Raw genomic sequence first — 15,476 nt, forward strand, 5'->3', positions numbered from 1 at the left:
TCATGCAGTCTGTACGTAGGGTACAGACAATGTTAACCACTGGTCTCTGATGAATATACGGTATATACGGGCACGAGAAAGTTGTAAAGTAATTTACTTCCTCCACAGCCATCCACAGCTTACACGTCTGTCCGCCAGCGAAAAAGCTTCAGAATGAAATAGAAATTTAATCGGAAGTGGTACGAGTCAGACTTTTCCGCGTCTGCCGTACACCACAACCGGCGCTTGTGTCAATCTCGCTCGTGGCTACGGGAAACGCCACACTACAACAGGAAGTTGTGTCTATTTTTAGTCCGCCGCACACTCATCGTCGCCGCCGGAAGTGTTCGCCGATGCAGTTCCTCCCGACAACGCTTTACTCCTTAAACAGATAAGGATAAAAGAGTGTGTGTGTGTGTGTGAGAGAGAGAGAAAAAGACCGCAGCACCGAGGTTTAATCAACTTTTGCACCACAGATGGACCTCCGCTAAATAGTGCTGGCGAATGCAATCAAACCGTAGTAGACCAACAATACTCCGTTATCCATCTTCTCGCAAAGGCCGTTTGATGTGGTACGAAACCACAACGGCGACGCATTCCTGGAAAGCGGAAGTGCAATAATGTGACAAATGGGTAACTGGGTTTGGTGTTCATTTTTAGAATTCCACATCCGAGAACGGAATGGTTGTGAGAAGCGTGGTGCGTCCACAGCCACCCGGATGCTCAATTATGCACGCGCCGGAAGCGTGCTGCGTCGTCGGGACCGGTCGGAGTTGGAGGTGAATAAAAATATCATCGTCAATAGCCGTGTAAGCAAAAACATGGACGAAACCTTGCATTTCTGGCGGCAGGCAGTAAACGGACAGAGGACCTGGGAAGATGGCGAAGTGGAGTTGTTCGATAAGTGCAAACGAAAACTTTGCAATGATCGAGAGAACGTTGGGTTTCTCACCTTGACCGTGTGGAGATCATATTTACCTGTTCAATATGGCGGTGTGATCGGTCCCATTGCGATGCTTCACAGTGATGTGTTAGGTCTGCAAACTGTGCGTGTGACTTAAAGTCACTCTCAACAACAACAAAATGTCTGAGTACTTCAAGAGAGCGTCATAAGAAGTTCACAACATCTCTGGAATTTGGCCGAATGTTGCATGGTTTCGAAAACATCCAGAATCTTCTAGATCACTGTTATCACTCGCGGCAGTCAAAAATAGTTCCATACTCTCTAGATTCCCGTTTCAAAACGTAGTAAGACAAACAAAAACCAGTAACACCCCAACAATAACAAAAAATCCCCCTCCAAAAACCTCAATGGGCGGCCTCTTATCACGGCATGAGGTTTGTTTCAGTTTGACTAATACCTTGAGCGGCCTCGACCGTAACCCAGCACACATAGACTTCTGGTATCTTCACGCTCGTGCTTCAGCAACCCCTCGCAGCGTTAGTAAGATCGTGTCCGACGATGTCTACCCGTTAGCAGGGTTTCCTCACCAACCGCCCGCCTGTAGATAAACCTCCAAATCGCGCAACGCGCACAAAAACAACCCCACAAAACCGTACGAATTAGGTCATGAAAATGACGGAAAACACCATGTGAGCGTGGTCCTCTAGGAAGGCCGCTGCCATGCAACAAAAAAAAAACAGAAATGACCTGGACATACGGTGCGCCGTGCGTTCACCGTGGATGCGACAACGCCGACGGTGCATTACACAACACCACCAACCGAAAATAAAATCGAAATCGAATAGCCGCGTAATAGCATGGCGTACCAGACGCACCCTGAAGAAGCTGGTAAGGCAGAGGGGAAACAAAAATATCGTTCCCACCCCAAAAAAAAAAAAAGGTCGACCGAACAGTGCGATAGAACGCGCCGTACCGGGAGTCTCTGCTAGACCGGAGTCCGCGGACTAGTTGCGGCAGAGCACGTGGATTGAAGAGAATGCGATAGAGCGGCGAGTGATCACTGATTAGCGATCGCAACACGGGGCAACCTTGCCAAAAAAGCGTAGAGAAGAGAGCATCCGATCCGGTAACGCTTGTCAGAGCCTAGCACGGAGCCTCAGCAAACGGTGCGACGGTGTGCTGAAAGTTCATTCATTCACCAGTACACTATCGGAAGTTCCTTTCAACGAGCGCGCGCGCGTTTGTCTTCCCAAAACCAAGTTCCGGCTTGTGAAGTTGGTGATCGGTGTTCCTGGTTCCTATGCAGGACTTGTAGTGTTGTGTCGACTCCAGAGCTCAACATATGCTTTAGTTGAAGTTGAAGTTATATTCATCCCTGCCCTACATCATGGTGCCCTTGTGCTAGTGTGCTTCATCTCCATCAAACACACACACACATATACCCCCGTCCAAACCGCCGAAAGTGTCCCGAAGAAATCCCGCCAGGAAAATCATGACGATCAACTGGTAAGGTATTAGCTTCATCGAGCTGTCTGTAACCGCAATCAAAGCGAAACCTCACCTCCATTCAACATTCATCACGTGTGCAATCAAAACCCGGGAACCAGCACCAGTTAGGCCAAAAAGCTCACCGCATCCGGTGATACGTTAAAGCAGTACGACGCCGCAGGGCATCATCATATCGTCAGCCAGGATCAATAAGCTTAGGGTCTGTTCCATCTTCCAGAACACACACCCGGCTTCCGGTGTTCTATGCACGGGGGACCATTCTATCGCTATCCCGCCTGCTTTTCTTCTTCTGTCGCTCTCTCTCTCTCTCTCTCTCTATCATTAACTTTTATGCTGGTGACATCTTGATATCTTTTTCGGAGTCCTGCGTTGTGTACCACCTGCCTCATGTAGTTCGTAGAATAGCTCTCACGTGTCGAGGCGATTGTGTTTACCCCGTGCGCCGGCTTGTGTGTGCGTTGTTTCGGTTCCTATAGTATCCAGGAAAATCGACCGCTTGGTGCAGTCGGGTGGGCAATGTATCAAATTTCGCGTTTGAACTCCAGCACGGCAAGAGCATGCGCACGACACATCGGCCGCGTTTCGTGCAGGTGGATTGAACCACGACGAACCGACCGACCGAGAGTTGCCGACTGTCGGCTCTGGAGGAGGTAGAGATGTGCTTGCCCTGTGTCAAGTGTGGTTCACACCGGACTGGTGGGTACCGATCCAACTGTGTACAGTGCCTTCCGTCGGGTAGTGCTGAAGATGTTCCGGTTCGATAAACGGTAGCGCACGATGCCGTATCTCCACATGGACAATCGATGGTGCATATGTTAATTGATACACAGTCACCGGCTGTGAATGTGTGACTGTGCGACTCCCGGAGGCTAACGTCGTCTGTATCTTCTTCTTCACAGCCGTACGCTAGTGCTTTACTTCCATGTACCGCTTGTGGCGGTTCTACTGTACTGGTTCCGACCGTACCTGTACGACATCGGTGTCAGTACGCAGCAGACGGCACCTCACCATGGAACATCCGACGCCCTTATACCGCCGGATCCGGGCCATACCGATCTCACGGTCAAGCTGTCCTACTCAACGCTTCACATGTACGAAACGGCGGCCATCTGCTCGGATTCGGACATTTGCAGTAAAATTGGTCGGTAAGGTCGTCACATGCAAACACATACACGGTCACGGTACACCATAACTCGCTGTTCTGTTTATAGGGATCTGCTGAAACGGAACGGATCGGCAGTTGATGCCACCATCGGTACGATGTTCTGTGCCGGGCTTACCAACCTCCAGTCGATGGGTTTAGGTGGTGGCTTCGTGATGAACATTTACCGGCGCGAGGAACGTCGAGCCTACACGATGGATGCACGCGAAATAGCAGCCGGCCAAGCAACGGAAGATATGCACCTGCACGATCCACGTACGACGAACGAAGGTCCCCTGTCGTTGGCGGTACCTGGTGAGCTAAAGGGCTACTGGGAAGCACATCAGCGTTTCGGGCAGCTCAGCTGGGCCGAAGTGTTACGTCCGACGCAGGAACTGTGCCGCCGTGGTATTCCGATCTCCAAGCACATGCAGGATTCCCTATCCTTCAACTCCAAAGCACTTGCTGATGAACAGATTAGGTAAGAGGGCGCGTAGGCTCAATGCTGGTGGTGTATTAACATTCGGTTTTCCCCACCAAACAGAGAGCTTTTCACCGATCCAGCAACCGGTCGGCGGAAGCTGCAGGGTGACATGATACGGCCAACGAAACTTTGTGACACACTCGATCGAATAGCGGTCGAGGGTGGTGACACACTGTACCAGGGCACGTTGGCGAACGAGTTTGCGGCGGATCTGCAGGACATGGGTAGCATCATTACGATGGATGATCTCCGGAGCTATAAGTAAGCCATCTATTCTCCTGCCGTAGTTTAATAGTAATAATTTCTTCCTCCTCCATAGCGTCCGCTGGAATGAATCCATACCGATTGATCTGGACGGGGACACGATGTACGTGGTACCGCCACCGGCAAGCGGTGTCCTGCTTGGGTTCATCATGAACATTCTCAAAGGGTATCACTTTCAGCCGGATGATGCACGCAGCATCGAGGATACCATCCGGACGGTGCACCGCATCGTGGAGGCATTCAAGTTTGCGTACGGCAAACGGACGGAAATTGGAGATCCTTCGTTCGTCGATGTAGCTGAGGTAGGCTGAGGTGACCCTTGGAATGAACTGAAGATGGACTAACGCGAATGCTCCTAACCTACAGCTTACAGCCAATCTCACCTCGGTTGAATACGCGGAAGCCATAAGAAAGCGTATCGAAGACGCACTCACACGGACGGAACCGACCGACTACGATGGTTACTTCTTCACGCCCAACAATGACGGCACGGCACACATTTCGGTGCTAGGTAAGCGACGGTTGTAGCTAACCTAAACGCTCACGCCTAACCTCTCCTATGCACACTCACAACAGCCCCATCCGGAGATGCAGTATCGGTGACCAGCTCGGTGAACTTTTAGTAAGCGTCTGCAACGTCTACACATAGTCCCGCGCTCTTAACAACTCTTCATTTTGTAGCTTCGGTGCAGGCCTGATGGGACATCGTACCGGCATCATCGTGAACAGTGGTATGGATGATTTTTCATCGCCCGGCCTACTCAACTACTTCGGACTGCCGGGCTCGAAAGCAAACTTCATTCGACCGCACAAGCGAGCACTGTCCTCGATGTCACCGACGATTGTGACGGATCCGGAGCACAACGTCAAGCTGGTAGTTGGTGCTGCCGGTGGAACGAAAATTACCACAGCCGTCGCACTGGTATGTTTGGGCGATTGTATATTCTCCTTCACGGGAAGTATTTATATCCCAATGTTTGTGTCCTCCCCTGTTCGTAGACGATAATGCGCGTACTATGGTTTGGGTACGACATCAAGGAAGCGATCGATGCGCCCCGATTTCACCATCAACTGATGCCGATGGCGGTACAGTACGAGTACGGCAATCTGGATGTAAGTGAATCATTACTGTCCTCGGACCTGTACTTATTTGGAATTGGCACTATTTTAGCTCATCGTGAAGGGACTGCAGCGCAAAGGACATCGAACGATGCGCTACCGGGAGCGTGGTTCCATCATCTGTGCCATCGCCCAGAATGCATCCGGCGTGTACGCCAACGCTGACTTCCGGAAGGGTGGTGATGTGGCCGGATTCTAGCCAGAGACAGAGAGTGAGAGAGAGAGAGAGAGAGAGAGAGAGAGAGAGAGAGAGAGAGGTTTTGCTGCCAAAGCCGTGCAGTATGAAAACGTGACCGCCACTACGTACGGCGGCCATAGGAAAGACATCGCCCAACACTCGCGATGCGAGAGGGCGAGCCTTAATATAGCTGTAATACTAGTACATAAACTCACGGGTTACAAAAGCATTCGTTTACATTGTAAAAAAAGAAAATAACCAAAGCATTTAAAGCCAACTTTAACTCGTAAACAAAAAACGGAAAGCGCTGTTCAGCGTCTATCTCCTGGTGCTAGCTAGATAGTGTAATATTTCGTGCAATATGATGTTGTGAACGGGCGACAGAAGACACAATCAATAAAAACAGTGTGTTTAAAATAGTTACTTTCAGTACAGATCTATCTATCGATATCGATCTAGAGCCCGACTGCCGCATACAAGACTGGTGCACAGCTCCGTCGTTCCAGAATCTGCTTTGCATTACGATTTATGGTCTTGGATTTGGATCTGGCCAGGTCTTCAATACTTTTCCAGAAAGCTTGGTCCAGAGCTGCACCCAGTCTCCGACAGATTCGAGTCCATTTGATCCAGCCGATCAAATCGCTTTGTTCTTCTAGACCTCTTGTCAAACGGGTCGCTGACGAGCACGAGCGGACGAGTGGTGAGTCTGGCGTCCTCTTTACGTCCATATTATGTCTCAACCTTTGTATCCTACCGGTATAGCCCACAGCCAGGATTTTTGATCCTACAACCTAAAGAGCTCCTTTGACCTGTTATAACTGAATTTCATTACCCTAATTGTATCCATAACTGGATTGTCAGTCCTACGTATCTGTCGACCAGGGTATGCTGTGTGCGTCCCTGACGGACGGCGAATGCCAAACGGACACCTCCATTAGCATAGTTAGCGCAAGACTCCGGTCCAGTATCTCCCTCCGTCCGGTGACGTATCAAGCACCTTTAAGCGGAATGAAAATAAGGAGCTCGATTTTCGAGATTGAAGATCTGCTAACCGAACTTGTGCGAGGCATGGGCCTCGTCGAAAGGGTCCCATAGAATGTAGCTTAGTAAATTAAATCTGATAGGACCTCGAACTTGACCCTGAACTTCTGAAAGCCCACCGCCGATCAACCGATTCGATTTGACAAGGGGACCCGCAGCATCCATGGCGCCTGCGGTCTCCAAAGGCCCTGATCTGCTCAATGTACTTGTCCCACAAGCGTCATTAGTAAAGAATTAATTGATGCAAAAAATGGTTTAAAGAAATCAGATCGAAAAACAGTTGAACTGTGGTAATGTTTACGTTCGACCTTTGGAGCACAAAATCGTTGTTCAAACTGCGCTTTCTTTGGGACACAAATTATCCATCAAGACCAAGGTTGATAAATACGAGCTAAGCACAACGCGGCGATTCCGCATGCGAACAACAAAACGAAACTATTCAGTAAAATTCAACTGCAACTCATTCGAAATAAATAAAAAAGCAGAGCAAAAATTATCGCGTTTGTTTTCCCACCATTCAAAAGCTTACAACCACTTTTTCCTTTTCTTACATTCATATTTACATTTACATGATCGCATCGATAAACCTTGACCGTCCATCGTGCTCCAAAATTGGCCCATAGAAAAACAAAACGTCAAACTGCCAATGACAGCGCTGTCATCGCCGGTTTCCCCGCTTAATTTTCATTCTAATTCTTGCTTTCGGTAGCGTCGGACGTGTTAGAACGCGTGTGCTCTCTTGTGCAGTCTCCTCTTTTGTTCCCAACGTATCACTGCGACTCCTTTCATCAACGCGCAGAAAAATGGCTGACGAGAAAAAGGTAAATTACCGGGTGGCAACAACCGGCGTGGGCAGGGATTTCGGGAAAGCAGCCCTTGTGTTTTAGTGGAAAATAGATATATTAATCGTGCGATACTGCGTAATTGCGTACTCGCCACCAATTTGATTCTCTCTTTTTATTGCGTTATTGCCATTTTCCCGGGCGTCATTGCGCGGCGTGTGTTCTTCTCACTATCCGTACCCCCTTCCCCACCTCCATCAACCTACCTTCCCACTCCCTACCAACACTTTGTTGAAACCCGCTCAAACCTTCCTCTACGAAAACCGCCCGCCATTGCTACAAAATGCCGGGCCTTTTGATCGCTCGCGCGGTAAGTCCGCTGTTTTTTACTTCTAGTGGATAATGTATAGCATACTATCATGACTAATAGCCATTTTAGTTTTATCAAGTTTGGTTTGCCGGTTTTGTAAATGTATCATTAGAATATAGTTTACGTTGTGAACGTTTATCTCGTTGTTTTGTCTTCAGTAACATCCTTCTCCACTACTTTTTTTCTACTCTACTCTCACACCCATCTTCATTTTGCTTGTGTTTCCCGGAAACGAAGGAATAGCAGCCTTTGCGCGGGGAGACACCACCATCGCAACAGTTTGTGCTTCTGTTCTGCGTCCTTTTTTTTTGTCTTGCGTCCTTTTTTTTGTCCTGCGTTTGTATGTAGCTTTTTCTCTAGCACCGCATCTTCTTGGAAACTAGAATACCTTCTCACCAATCTACTCTGCACGGTAAATGTAACATTTTGCTAAGAAAAGTAAGGTTAGCTTTTTGTTCGTTCGGAGTCGAACCAAACAGTAGCGGGAGTGGGGACTTATGTATCATTCGTGTGTTGTTTGAATACGAACATGAACGAGCATGTCCCCTCGCGTTTGTAACTGCTTGTGGGTGTAACAAAGTTTGTAGCACTGTACGCGTAAGTTAGTCATAAGATTGTATAGAACTAACAGCAAACATTACATTTGTCTCTTTTGTGGCGTCTCATTATTTGTTCATTGGTTACTTGGTTTTTATTACTTTTGTAAGTATTTTACTAATATACGAATGTGTTTTTCAATGCTACATCGCAACATCATCATCGGCTTCAACAACCATCTTCAAAAAAAAACCCGTATGTGCAGTCGGAAAATAAAAAACGCAAGGGTTCCGAAACCGAGCATATCAATCTGAAGGTCCTGGGACAGGACAATGCGGTGGTTCAGTTTAAAATTAAAAAACATACACCACTGCGCAAGCTGATGAACGCGTACTGCGATCGTGCGGTAAGTAGCGACTAAACCTTGGTTTTGCTATCTAACAATTTTTCTCTAATTCAAACCTCTCTCCATACCGTGCACACTCTCGGCTACTTTACAGGGTTTGTCGATGCAGGTGGTTCGCTTCCGGTTCGACGGTCAACCGATTAACGAGAACGATACGCCCACTACCCTCGAGATGGAGGAAGGCGACACCATCGAGGTATACCAGCAACAGACCGGCGGCGCTTAGGCGGGGGATCTCTCCATTATTTAAACAATGTATAGAAGAAGCGGCTGGAAGGAGGGGCCGCCCTCTTTCCGCGGGAGCGTGGGTGGACGTTATTAGGATTAAGTTTTTTTTTTCCTTATTATTACTTGAACCGGTGGCGGGGCTCACTGCGCCGGTAGTAGAGAAGAAGGAGCCTTTTTCTGATTTAAAATTCCATTCGTTGTTTATAAGGAAAAATGAGAGGAAAAACTTGTTTGCCCCTTTTTGCTTTTCTTTTGTTTCGTTTCGTTTGCGGCCGAGCGCGCGCGCGCTTGTTCAGTTGGCGGATTTTAGTACAAACGCGAGAGGGATAGGAGGATTAATTGACGCAAGCCTCACTGTTGGGCAGAAGTAGGGGAGTAGTAATGACTTATCTGTGCTCTTAGCAACGGATATATTTGCGTCTGTCGCTAGTGTACGACTCTGATCCCTGTTTCGGTATTAAGCAAAAAATCTAGGAGCGTTTTTGTACCACCACTTACGTTGTAACAAGCTAATACCAAATAGGAAGAGAAAGAAGAAGTTTAACGGTCAACAACACCATCACTGATCAATTTACCGAATAGTATGAACCGTGCAACAATTCACGCGAAGAGAGCGACAAAGAGAGAGTAGCCCAGCCACTCGAAGGATAGATGTAACATATTTGTGAAGATGAAAAGGGTATGGGTTAGAGAATGGTCAGGGTGCGGAATGCAGAATTCGAGGGAAGGGCACATCATGCATTTAAATCAATAGATCGAACCTTCACTGTATGGAAAATGTATGTGACAGAGAAATAATAAAAGGCGAAGTTAAAGGGCAAAAGCGAAAGGTGTTTCTTCTGTGCTGTGAGCGAGCAGAGCAGAGTGAGCTTATATCAATAAACAGAATATAGAGTTGAAATGGTTTAAGGATGCGTCGATTCGCTCCTAAGGCGGGTCATATCCACGGCAGTAAGAGCTCGTGAGTAGAGAGGAGAATGCTCAATTATTTGATTTAGAAAAGGAGTAAAGGAGGAGCGATCCGATGGTCGAGGCGATAATAGCGCCGGTCTTAATACGGCAGGACCGGGGCAAAAATGGTAAACCGAGACCTTTAGAGATGTAGTGCCAAGAAGGAAGAAAAGAGCGACCGTTAGGATTTGACTCACTCTTCCTGGTTTTATTCATTCATTCCATGTGTTGATGAAAAACACTATGCCGGATATATATGTAGCGTCATAGCATAATATAAGTCTCGGTCGTAGTGACTGGAACCCGTACATTTGCTTGCCGGATTCGATTCACTCGCTCACTCACTTTTCCAGCATACAAATCTAAACTCGAGAGATTTGAGCCCTCCAGAAAACTAGCTTCCCTGATGTCGTTCTGCTTTTGATAGGATGAACCGATCCGATTGTGTACGGTCCGAAACGGCCAGGAAAGTTAGAGGGTCTATCTTCCTCGGTGAAGGTTAGTAATATTATTCCTGGAAACTGTGTGTATTGTGTGTCCTAATTCTGGTCTCCCTAGCGGTTGTTCCAATAGATGGTGACAAGGAATTATCGCTTCTATCCCCAATGAGTGGAAGATCCGGTCCAGCTGGTTATCCCGGAACAGTGGGATTCAGTTAACTGTGGAAGATCCTTGTTAGCAAAACAAAGGGAGTATCAGTTTTGACCGGCATTTTCGGGCACCCTTTACTTTGTTTATTCCGCAGCAAGGAGGCAGCATCCGAGTGGGATGTGATGCCGGTTCATTCATTCCGGCAGCCGGCACCGCAACCAGCGATCACCGGTACATGGTAAGCAGCGGTATAAATAGAAGCTAAATTAATTCCCATCTGATTTCATTGAATTTTCAGTTAATTTTCCCCGACGTCATCCAGGAATAAGAAATAAAAGTTGATAAAATTGTTGATTGTTTTCCCACAATCCGCCCATACAAACATTCTCCCTGAAGCGTATGGCGTCATCTGACGGCAAACGGTCGAAGCTGTCAGCCTGCGCCTTGCCAGCTGTGACGTTCTGAAGTTTATGTTTTCTTCCTCTTCCCCATCACGCACGTCAAAACAGCTGTCAAAGCTTCATCTTTCCTGTGGTGAGCAAATTTTTGCAGGTTTTCGTGTGATTACAAAGGCAGTGTGGATTTGCCGTCAGCCCATAAGCGGAACCATTTCGTGAGCCGAAACTACCCCAATCCCAACAATCATGTCGCTGGTTTCGCACATTCTGCGCCGTTCCATCTCGCAATCAATCGCCCGCAATGCCCAGGTCGGTGGCCCGTCTGCTGTGGCCGGCCATGAAGGTAAGCTTTTCTCGCTGCTGCAGCTTGGCGCTACCACCATTGCTGCTTACATAATATCCGACCCCCGACCGACCGAGCTGGATTTTATCCTGATCCGCGAAACTTATCCTTTTCTTCCGGTTCCGTTCACTTCTTTTTTCAAGCCGGTGGCTATAAGGTGTGGAAGAAGCTGTCGTTCTTCGTGGCCATGCCAGCCGTCGGTCTGTGCATGCTGAACGCTTACCTGAAGCACCAGGAGGAGCACGGACACCCGCAGCCGGAGTTCATCAAGTACGAGCATCTGCGCATCCGTAACAAGCGTTTCCCGTGGGGCGAGGGCAACAAGAGCCTGTTCCACAACCCGCACACCAACGCGCTGCCGGACGGCTACGAGCACTAAGAGAGCAGCCGACACGGCACGGACGTTTCCATCTACGGGTGGTGTGCCCTACCGTCTTATTTCCAGCTGGCAAAATAGTGTTGTTTAAATAAATTCTGCGACCGAGTACGATTCGAACCTACAAGCGCGTTTGATGCGAGTGTTTTATTCGGATACGGATAAATTACATAATTGAAGGTTTCTCTGGATGGATGCAACAACAATCATCCGGACACAATCTGTTGTTACAATAGGGACCAGTTTCCGGTCCGAACTCTATCAACAGGATTGCAAAATTTGTATCAAAATCGCGTATTACTATTGCAGAGCCCAGGCTCTCCCTGGACATCCTTACCGAACCATGCATTATCGTCGCAAAGGAAGGGAGCTTATCAAGGTTCGTTGGAGAGTCGTTTTAACCTAATCCTTCAAGAGTCCTCCCTTTTTCTTTCGGGACTTTGAACCAACCAAATTTAACTCGTTTTATTGGGATTCTGCTTCATTTATTTAAAAAAAAAGTGATACGAATATGATATCAATTGATCAAAATCAGGTGACTTCCGGTCGTAGAAAGATGTATTTAATAGTCAAGTTATAATAGTAATTAACATAAATAAGACTTCACCCGCAATAATACAAAAAAAAAAAAACAATAAATAACATCTACCCACCGCAGTCGGATGCTCGGAATGCTTACAGTTTGGTAAAAATGATCAATATTATCATAAACATAATCGCAAACGCGAGCAGCATGATGCAGTGCATCTTCCGGTTTTTGCGCTGGTACGATTCGGACTTTTGCAGCTGGCGCAATCCATCGCTAACGCGCACCTGGGCCGACTCAATATTATAATCGATCCGGTCCAGTATCGTACCCTGCTCCTGTATCAACTTCGAAATGTCCTTAAAGATTACGTTCAGGTCGGTGATGGAGTTGGTCATCCGCAATACCTCATCCTCCCGGCTCTTCAGCATCTTCGTATTGTCCGCCTGGATCAGCATTATCTGCTTCTGGTTAATGGTGAGCCCGGTTGCGGGCAGCTGGAAGAAATCGTCCAACAGCTGCTGATCGTCACCATCATCGTCGAAGCTCGCAGGGCCAACCGTACCGGCGCCGGACGCCGAACGCCCATCCGATTCCAGCTGCAGAAAGTTATCGAACGTATCGACCGGATTGGCGGATGAGGGATTGCGAATGATTGTAGTGGTGCTGCTGGAGGTGCCGGTGCCACTGGTGCCGGCCACACCGGACAGTCCTCCGGTCGGATCGTTCGCTTTCAGGGAACGAGCCGTCCTGTGTGCTTGCATCTGCCGGTACTGCTCCGTTAAGCCCTGCAGCATTATAAGGCAGTGCCTTTGTATGTTTTTTAACAGAATTTCTTCCAGTCCTGTTGGAAATGGGAACGATAGTTGAGTGTTAGTTGCCAGCAGCGGGATGGGCTTGTGTGCGTGGTCGCTTACCATTATCCATACGGCGTAACGAGTTAATGTTATCGTGACACCGGCAAATTAGCTGCTTAATTTCCATCATATAGTTCTCAGTCTGTTGAAAGGAAAAACACCGAAAGAACGAGAAACAAGTGATTAAAGCAGGTTGAGCAAGTCGGCCAAACATTGCATACGTACCGTACTGCTGCTGGTAGTGTTTTCATCGCTCAGCACCGAACGTACTTCAGCCGTTTGAAGCTTTTTCACCTCGTTAATACGCTCCCTTATTCTGCCGTACGGAAACAAAAACGCACATTACCTACTGCTATCTACAGACATCGTTAAAGAAGGAACTTACTTGAACAGTAAATAGTTCGCTTCATCGTACTTTCCAATCCAGCGCGGTTGCTCGCTCGATTTTCCAGCCGGTTCAAGCAAATTTTCGTTGTCCGAGTGCTACGGTGGTAAAGGAGGAAAATCGCAAATTACCACCCACATATGCTTTCGTTCCGATCGCCCCACAAGGATGTATGCTTACATTTTCATACCCAACGTTCCGGTTGTGTACGGCATTGTTCCGCAGCATGTGAAACAGTTCGGTCAAATTGCGATGGGACATAATGATGCTGCTGGGCAGGAGAATTTTCCTTCCGCGCCGGAAATGGATTTTCCTGCCGATTGGGTTTGTTTCACAACAGTTTTCTAGCGCTCGCTACGTACGTATTTTAGCGTTTTTGTTTTGATTGCGATCGATAATATTGGCTGACGGCTGACAGCACGCCTACCGTCTGTCAGCGTTTGAGACCTTTTCTTACTAAAATAAATACCAATAATTTGCGTTCAATGATACCTAAACATTAATTTGTGCTCTGGAATGGTATGGAAATGGTGTGAAAAGTAAGGAAAAGGCGTTTATTACAGCCCCGTAGAAGCGTCTTTCCTTCCTAGAAGCTGCTCTGTTGTTGTTGATACATACAGACGTGCAAATGTCATCTTTGTATGAGATTTTATAAAACAACTTTTAAAGTCTATTCACCTATCAGTGTTACTGTTTCCTTAATTATAAGAGTTCTAAAAAGGCACAGACATAGTAATTAAACTTGCAAAAAAAAATCTTTTCCTTTTTTTGGCCAACTTTTCCAGATTCACATTCCAGCTGTCAAAACGCGAAACAACAACAAACCATACCGAAACGTCACTTCACCCATTTGACACTTACATAATTCGGTGCAACTTTGGAAAGCGGTAAGGAAAAATTGCCTTAACTTCATGCTAAAAAAAACAATCATAGCTATTGTGAAATTCCTTTCGGTTCATTCATTTGCCCGTCCATTGCTTTATCGTCCTATTCTACACTCGGAACACAAACGGACGCGCCATCGCGACCATCACCAGCCAGCCAATGATTCGCAGCTTCTGGAACCGCTACAAGGTCGTGATTATCTTTCCAGCGCTCGCGTTTGGCTCGATTGCGGCCGACTACAGCTACACCCGGCAGTGGAAGAAGGCACGGTTGGAGCACAGCCAGCAGCAGACTAATCACGCGTAACCGGACCCTACGCTATCAACCCCACTCCCCCTGCAACGCTATCAACACAACCGCAACATGTTCGGACTGACCCGCCAGTATCTGTGGAGTGTGGTGCCGATGTTCGGGTTCGGGCTCGGCTGGTTTCTGGACACCAAGGAAACGGAACGTATGACGATGTTCCGTGACCGGAGCGCACTGTACGGCCGCCAGCTGAAGGAGGGCGAGAAACCATCGTGGCCTTAGGCCAACCGGTACAGCAGCACACGTTTAGAAAGAGAGCGAAAATCGAAATACAATAATGATGTGAATCCGTAAAACTTAGATGGTTGTGTTGCTTTGTTCTGAGCTGTATAAAGTAGTGCTTAGGTTTAATGCATTGCAGATGCGTCACAATATGTGGAGCGATCAGGCTAGCGCGTGCTACATTCTAGGAAAAGAAATATGCCCTCCATCCCTGCAAAGCGCCGAACCAGTTCGACTGGCAGCATGGTATGTTCCTTCGAATCGAGACAGAATTACTTCAATCAGTTCTCTCCTTCCGTAGGTCGTCGAAAGGAAGTAGGTTGCATGAAGATATGCATAAGACCTAACTAGAGCATTGTACTAGCATGACCAAGCAGTAGCAATCCTCTTCGTGACTATATACTGGATAGTATAGACGGGAAGGGATGCCTCACCTGTGTAGGTGGCAGTGGATGTAAAACAACACCCACGATACCAGTACGCATGAGCGCCGGTGGTCAGTGGAGTCCTTGTTTATTTTTCTTCCATAATACTCTGGTGGAATGCGCTATAGTACGCGGAGATGAAAACTGCACACACGCGACATGTCCTTGTGTTGGCGAGTCCTGTTTTGGAGAGCAGTTTCAAACAGGATCTAGAGATGTAAGAGAGCTAGCGAGAGAGAGAGCGAGCGAGGGAAAGAACAAACATA

General features: G+C 47.6%; 6 protein-coding genes across 12 annotated transcripts; 5 read left to right on the plus strand and 1 right to left on the minus strand.

The window, feature by feature from the left end:
* Positions 1–432: 432 nt before the first annotated feature.
* On the plus strand, positions 433–5,997 carry LOC118508359 (glutathione hydrolase 1 proenzyme-like). 4 transcript variants are annotated; one of them, XM_036048081.1, is made up of 10 exons: positions 433–758; positions 3,292–3,537; positions 3,604–4,014; positions 4,078–4,278; positions 4,337–4,583; positions 4,648–4,792; positions 4,858–4,903; positions 4,963–5,203; positions 5,281–5,394; positions 5,453–5,997. In XM_036048081.1, the coding sequence occupies exons 1-10, from the start codon at positions 661–663 to the stop codon at positions 5,597–5,599; spliced, it is 1,896 nt and encodes a 631-aa protein (XP_035903974.1). In that variant the 5' UTR covers positions 433–660; the 3' UTR covers positions 5,600–5,997. The 4 variants fall into 4 exon arrangements, with proteins under 4 accessions (XP_035903974.1, XP_035903990.1, XP_035903981.1 ...); XM_036048097.1 differs by lacking the exon at positions 433–758 and adding an exon at positions 776–2,389; XM_036048088.1 differs by lacking the exon at positions 433–758 and adding an exon at positions 2,401–3,198.
* Positions 5,998–7,281: 1,284 nt separating this feature from the next.
* Positions 7,282–9,765, plus strand: LOC118508483 (small ubiquitin-related modifier 2-like). Of its 3 annotated transcripts, none has more exons than XM_036048324.1 (3): positions 7,282–7,440; positions 8,595–8,714; positions 8,809–9,765. In XM_036048324.1, the coding sequence occupies exons 1-3, from the start codon at positions 7,423–7,425 to the stop codon at positions 8,938–8,940; spliced, it is 270 nt and encodes an 89-aa protein (XP_035904217.1). In that variant the 5' UTR covers positions 7,282–7,422; the 3' UTR covers positions 8,941–9,765. The 3 variants fall into 3 exon arrangements, with proteins under 3 accessions (XP_035904217.1, XP_035904197.1, XP_035904206.1); XM_036048304.1 differs by having other exon boundaries at positions 7,300–7,771; positions 8,574–8,714; XM_036048313.1 differs by having other exon boundaries at positions 7,300–7,440; positions 8,574–8,714.
* Positions 9,766–10,622: 857 nt separating this feature from the next.
* LOC118508472 (cytochrome c oxidase subunit 6A, mitochondrial) lies at positions 10,623–11,728 on the plus strand. 2 transcript variants are annotated; one of them, XM_036048284.1, is made up of 3 exons: positions 10,623–10,722; positions 10,783–11,225; positions 11,369–11,728. In XM_036048284.1, exons 2-3 carry the CDS (start codon positions 11,129–11,131, stop codon positions 11,602–11,604), a joined length of 333 nt encoding a protein of 110 aa, XP_035904177.1. In that variant the 5' UTR covers positions 10,623–10,722; positions 10,783–11,128; the 3' UTR covers positions 11,605–11,728. The 2 variants fall into 2 exon arrangements, with proteins under 2 accessions (XP_035904177.1, XP_035904186.1); XM_036048293.1 differs by having other exon boundaries at positions 10,626–10,715.
* A 413-nt stretch (positions 11,729–12,141) lies between these two features.
* LOC118508463 (syntaxin-16) lies at positions 12,142–14,090 on the minus strand. The gene is made up of 5 exons (XM_036048271.1): positions 13,550–14,090; positions 13,370–13,467; positions 13,210–13,300; positions 13,045–13,126; positions 12,142–12,971 (listed from the first exon to the last, which is right to left on the minus strand). The coding sequence occupies exons 1-5, from the start codon at positions 13,628–13,630 to the stop codon at positions 12,277–12,279; spliced, it is 1,047 nt and encodes a 348-aa protein (XP_035904164.1). The 5' UTR covers positions 13,631–14,090; the 3' UTR covers positions 12,142–12,276.
* Positions 13,871–14,863, plus strand: LOC118508499. The gene is made up of 3 exons (XM_036048336.1): positions 13,871–13,908; positions 14,155–14,256; positions 14,407–14,863. The coding sequence occupies exons 1-3, from the start codon at positions 13,886–13,888 to the stop codon at positions 14,558–14,560; spliced, it is 279 nt and encodes a 92-aa protein (XP_035904229.1). The 5' UTR covers positions 13,871–13,885; the 3' UTR covers positions 14,561–14,863.
* LOC118508506 (NADH dehydrogenase [ubiquinone] 1 beta subcomplex subunit 1) lies at positions 14,528–14,863 on the plus strand. Its single transcript, XM_036048348.1, has one exon. The coding sequence runs from the start codon at positions 14,618–14,620 to the stop codon at positions 14,783–14,785; it is 168 nt and encodes a 55-aa protein (XP_035904241.1). The 5' UTR covers positions 14,528–14,617; the 3' UTR covers positions 14,786–14,863.
* Positions 14,864–15,476: the final 613 nt, after the last annotated feature.

Source organism: Anopheles stephensi, chromosome X (genome assembly GCF_013141755.1).
Source record: "Anopheles stephensi strain Indian chromosome X, UCI_ANSTEP_V1.0, whole genome shotgun sequence".
Classification (NCBI taxonomy): Eukaryota; Metazoa; Arthropoda; class Insecta; order Diptera; family Culicidae; genus Anopheles; species Anopheles stephensi.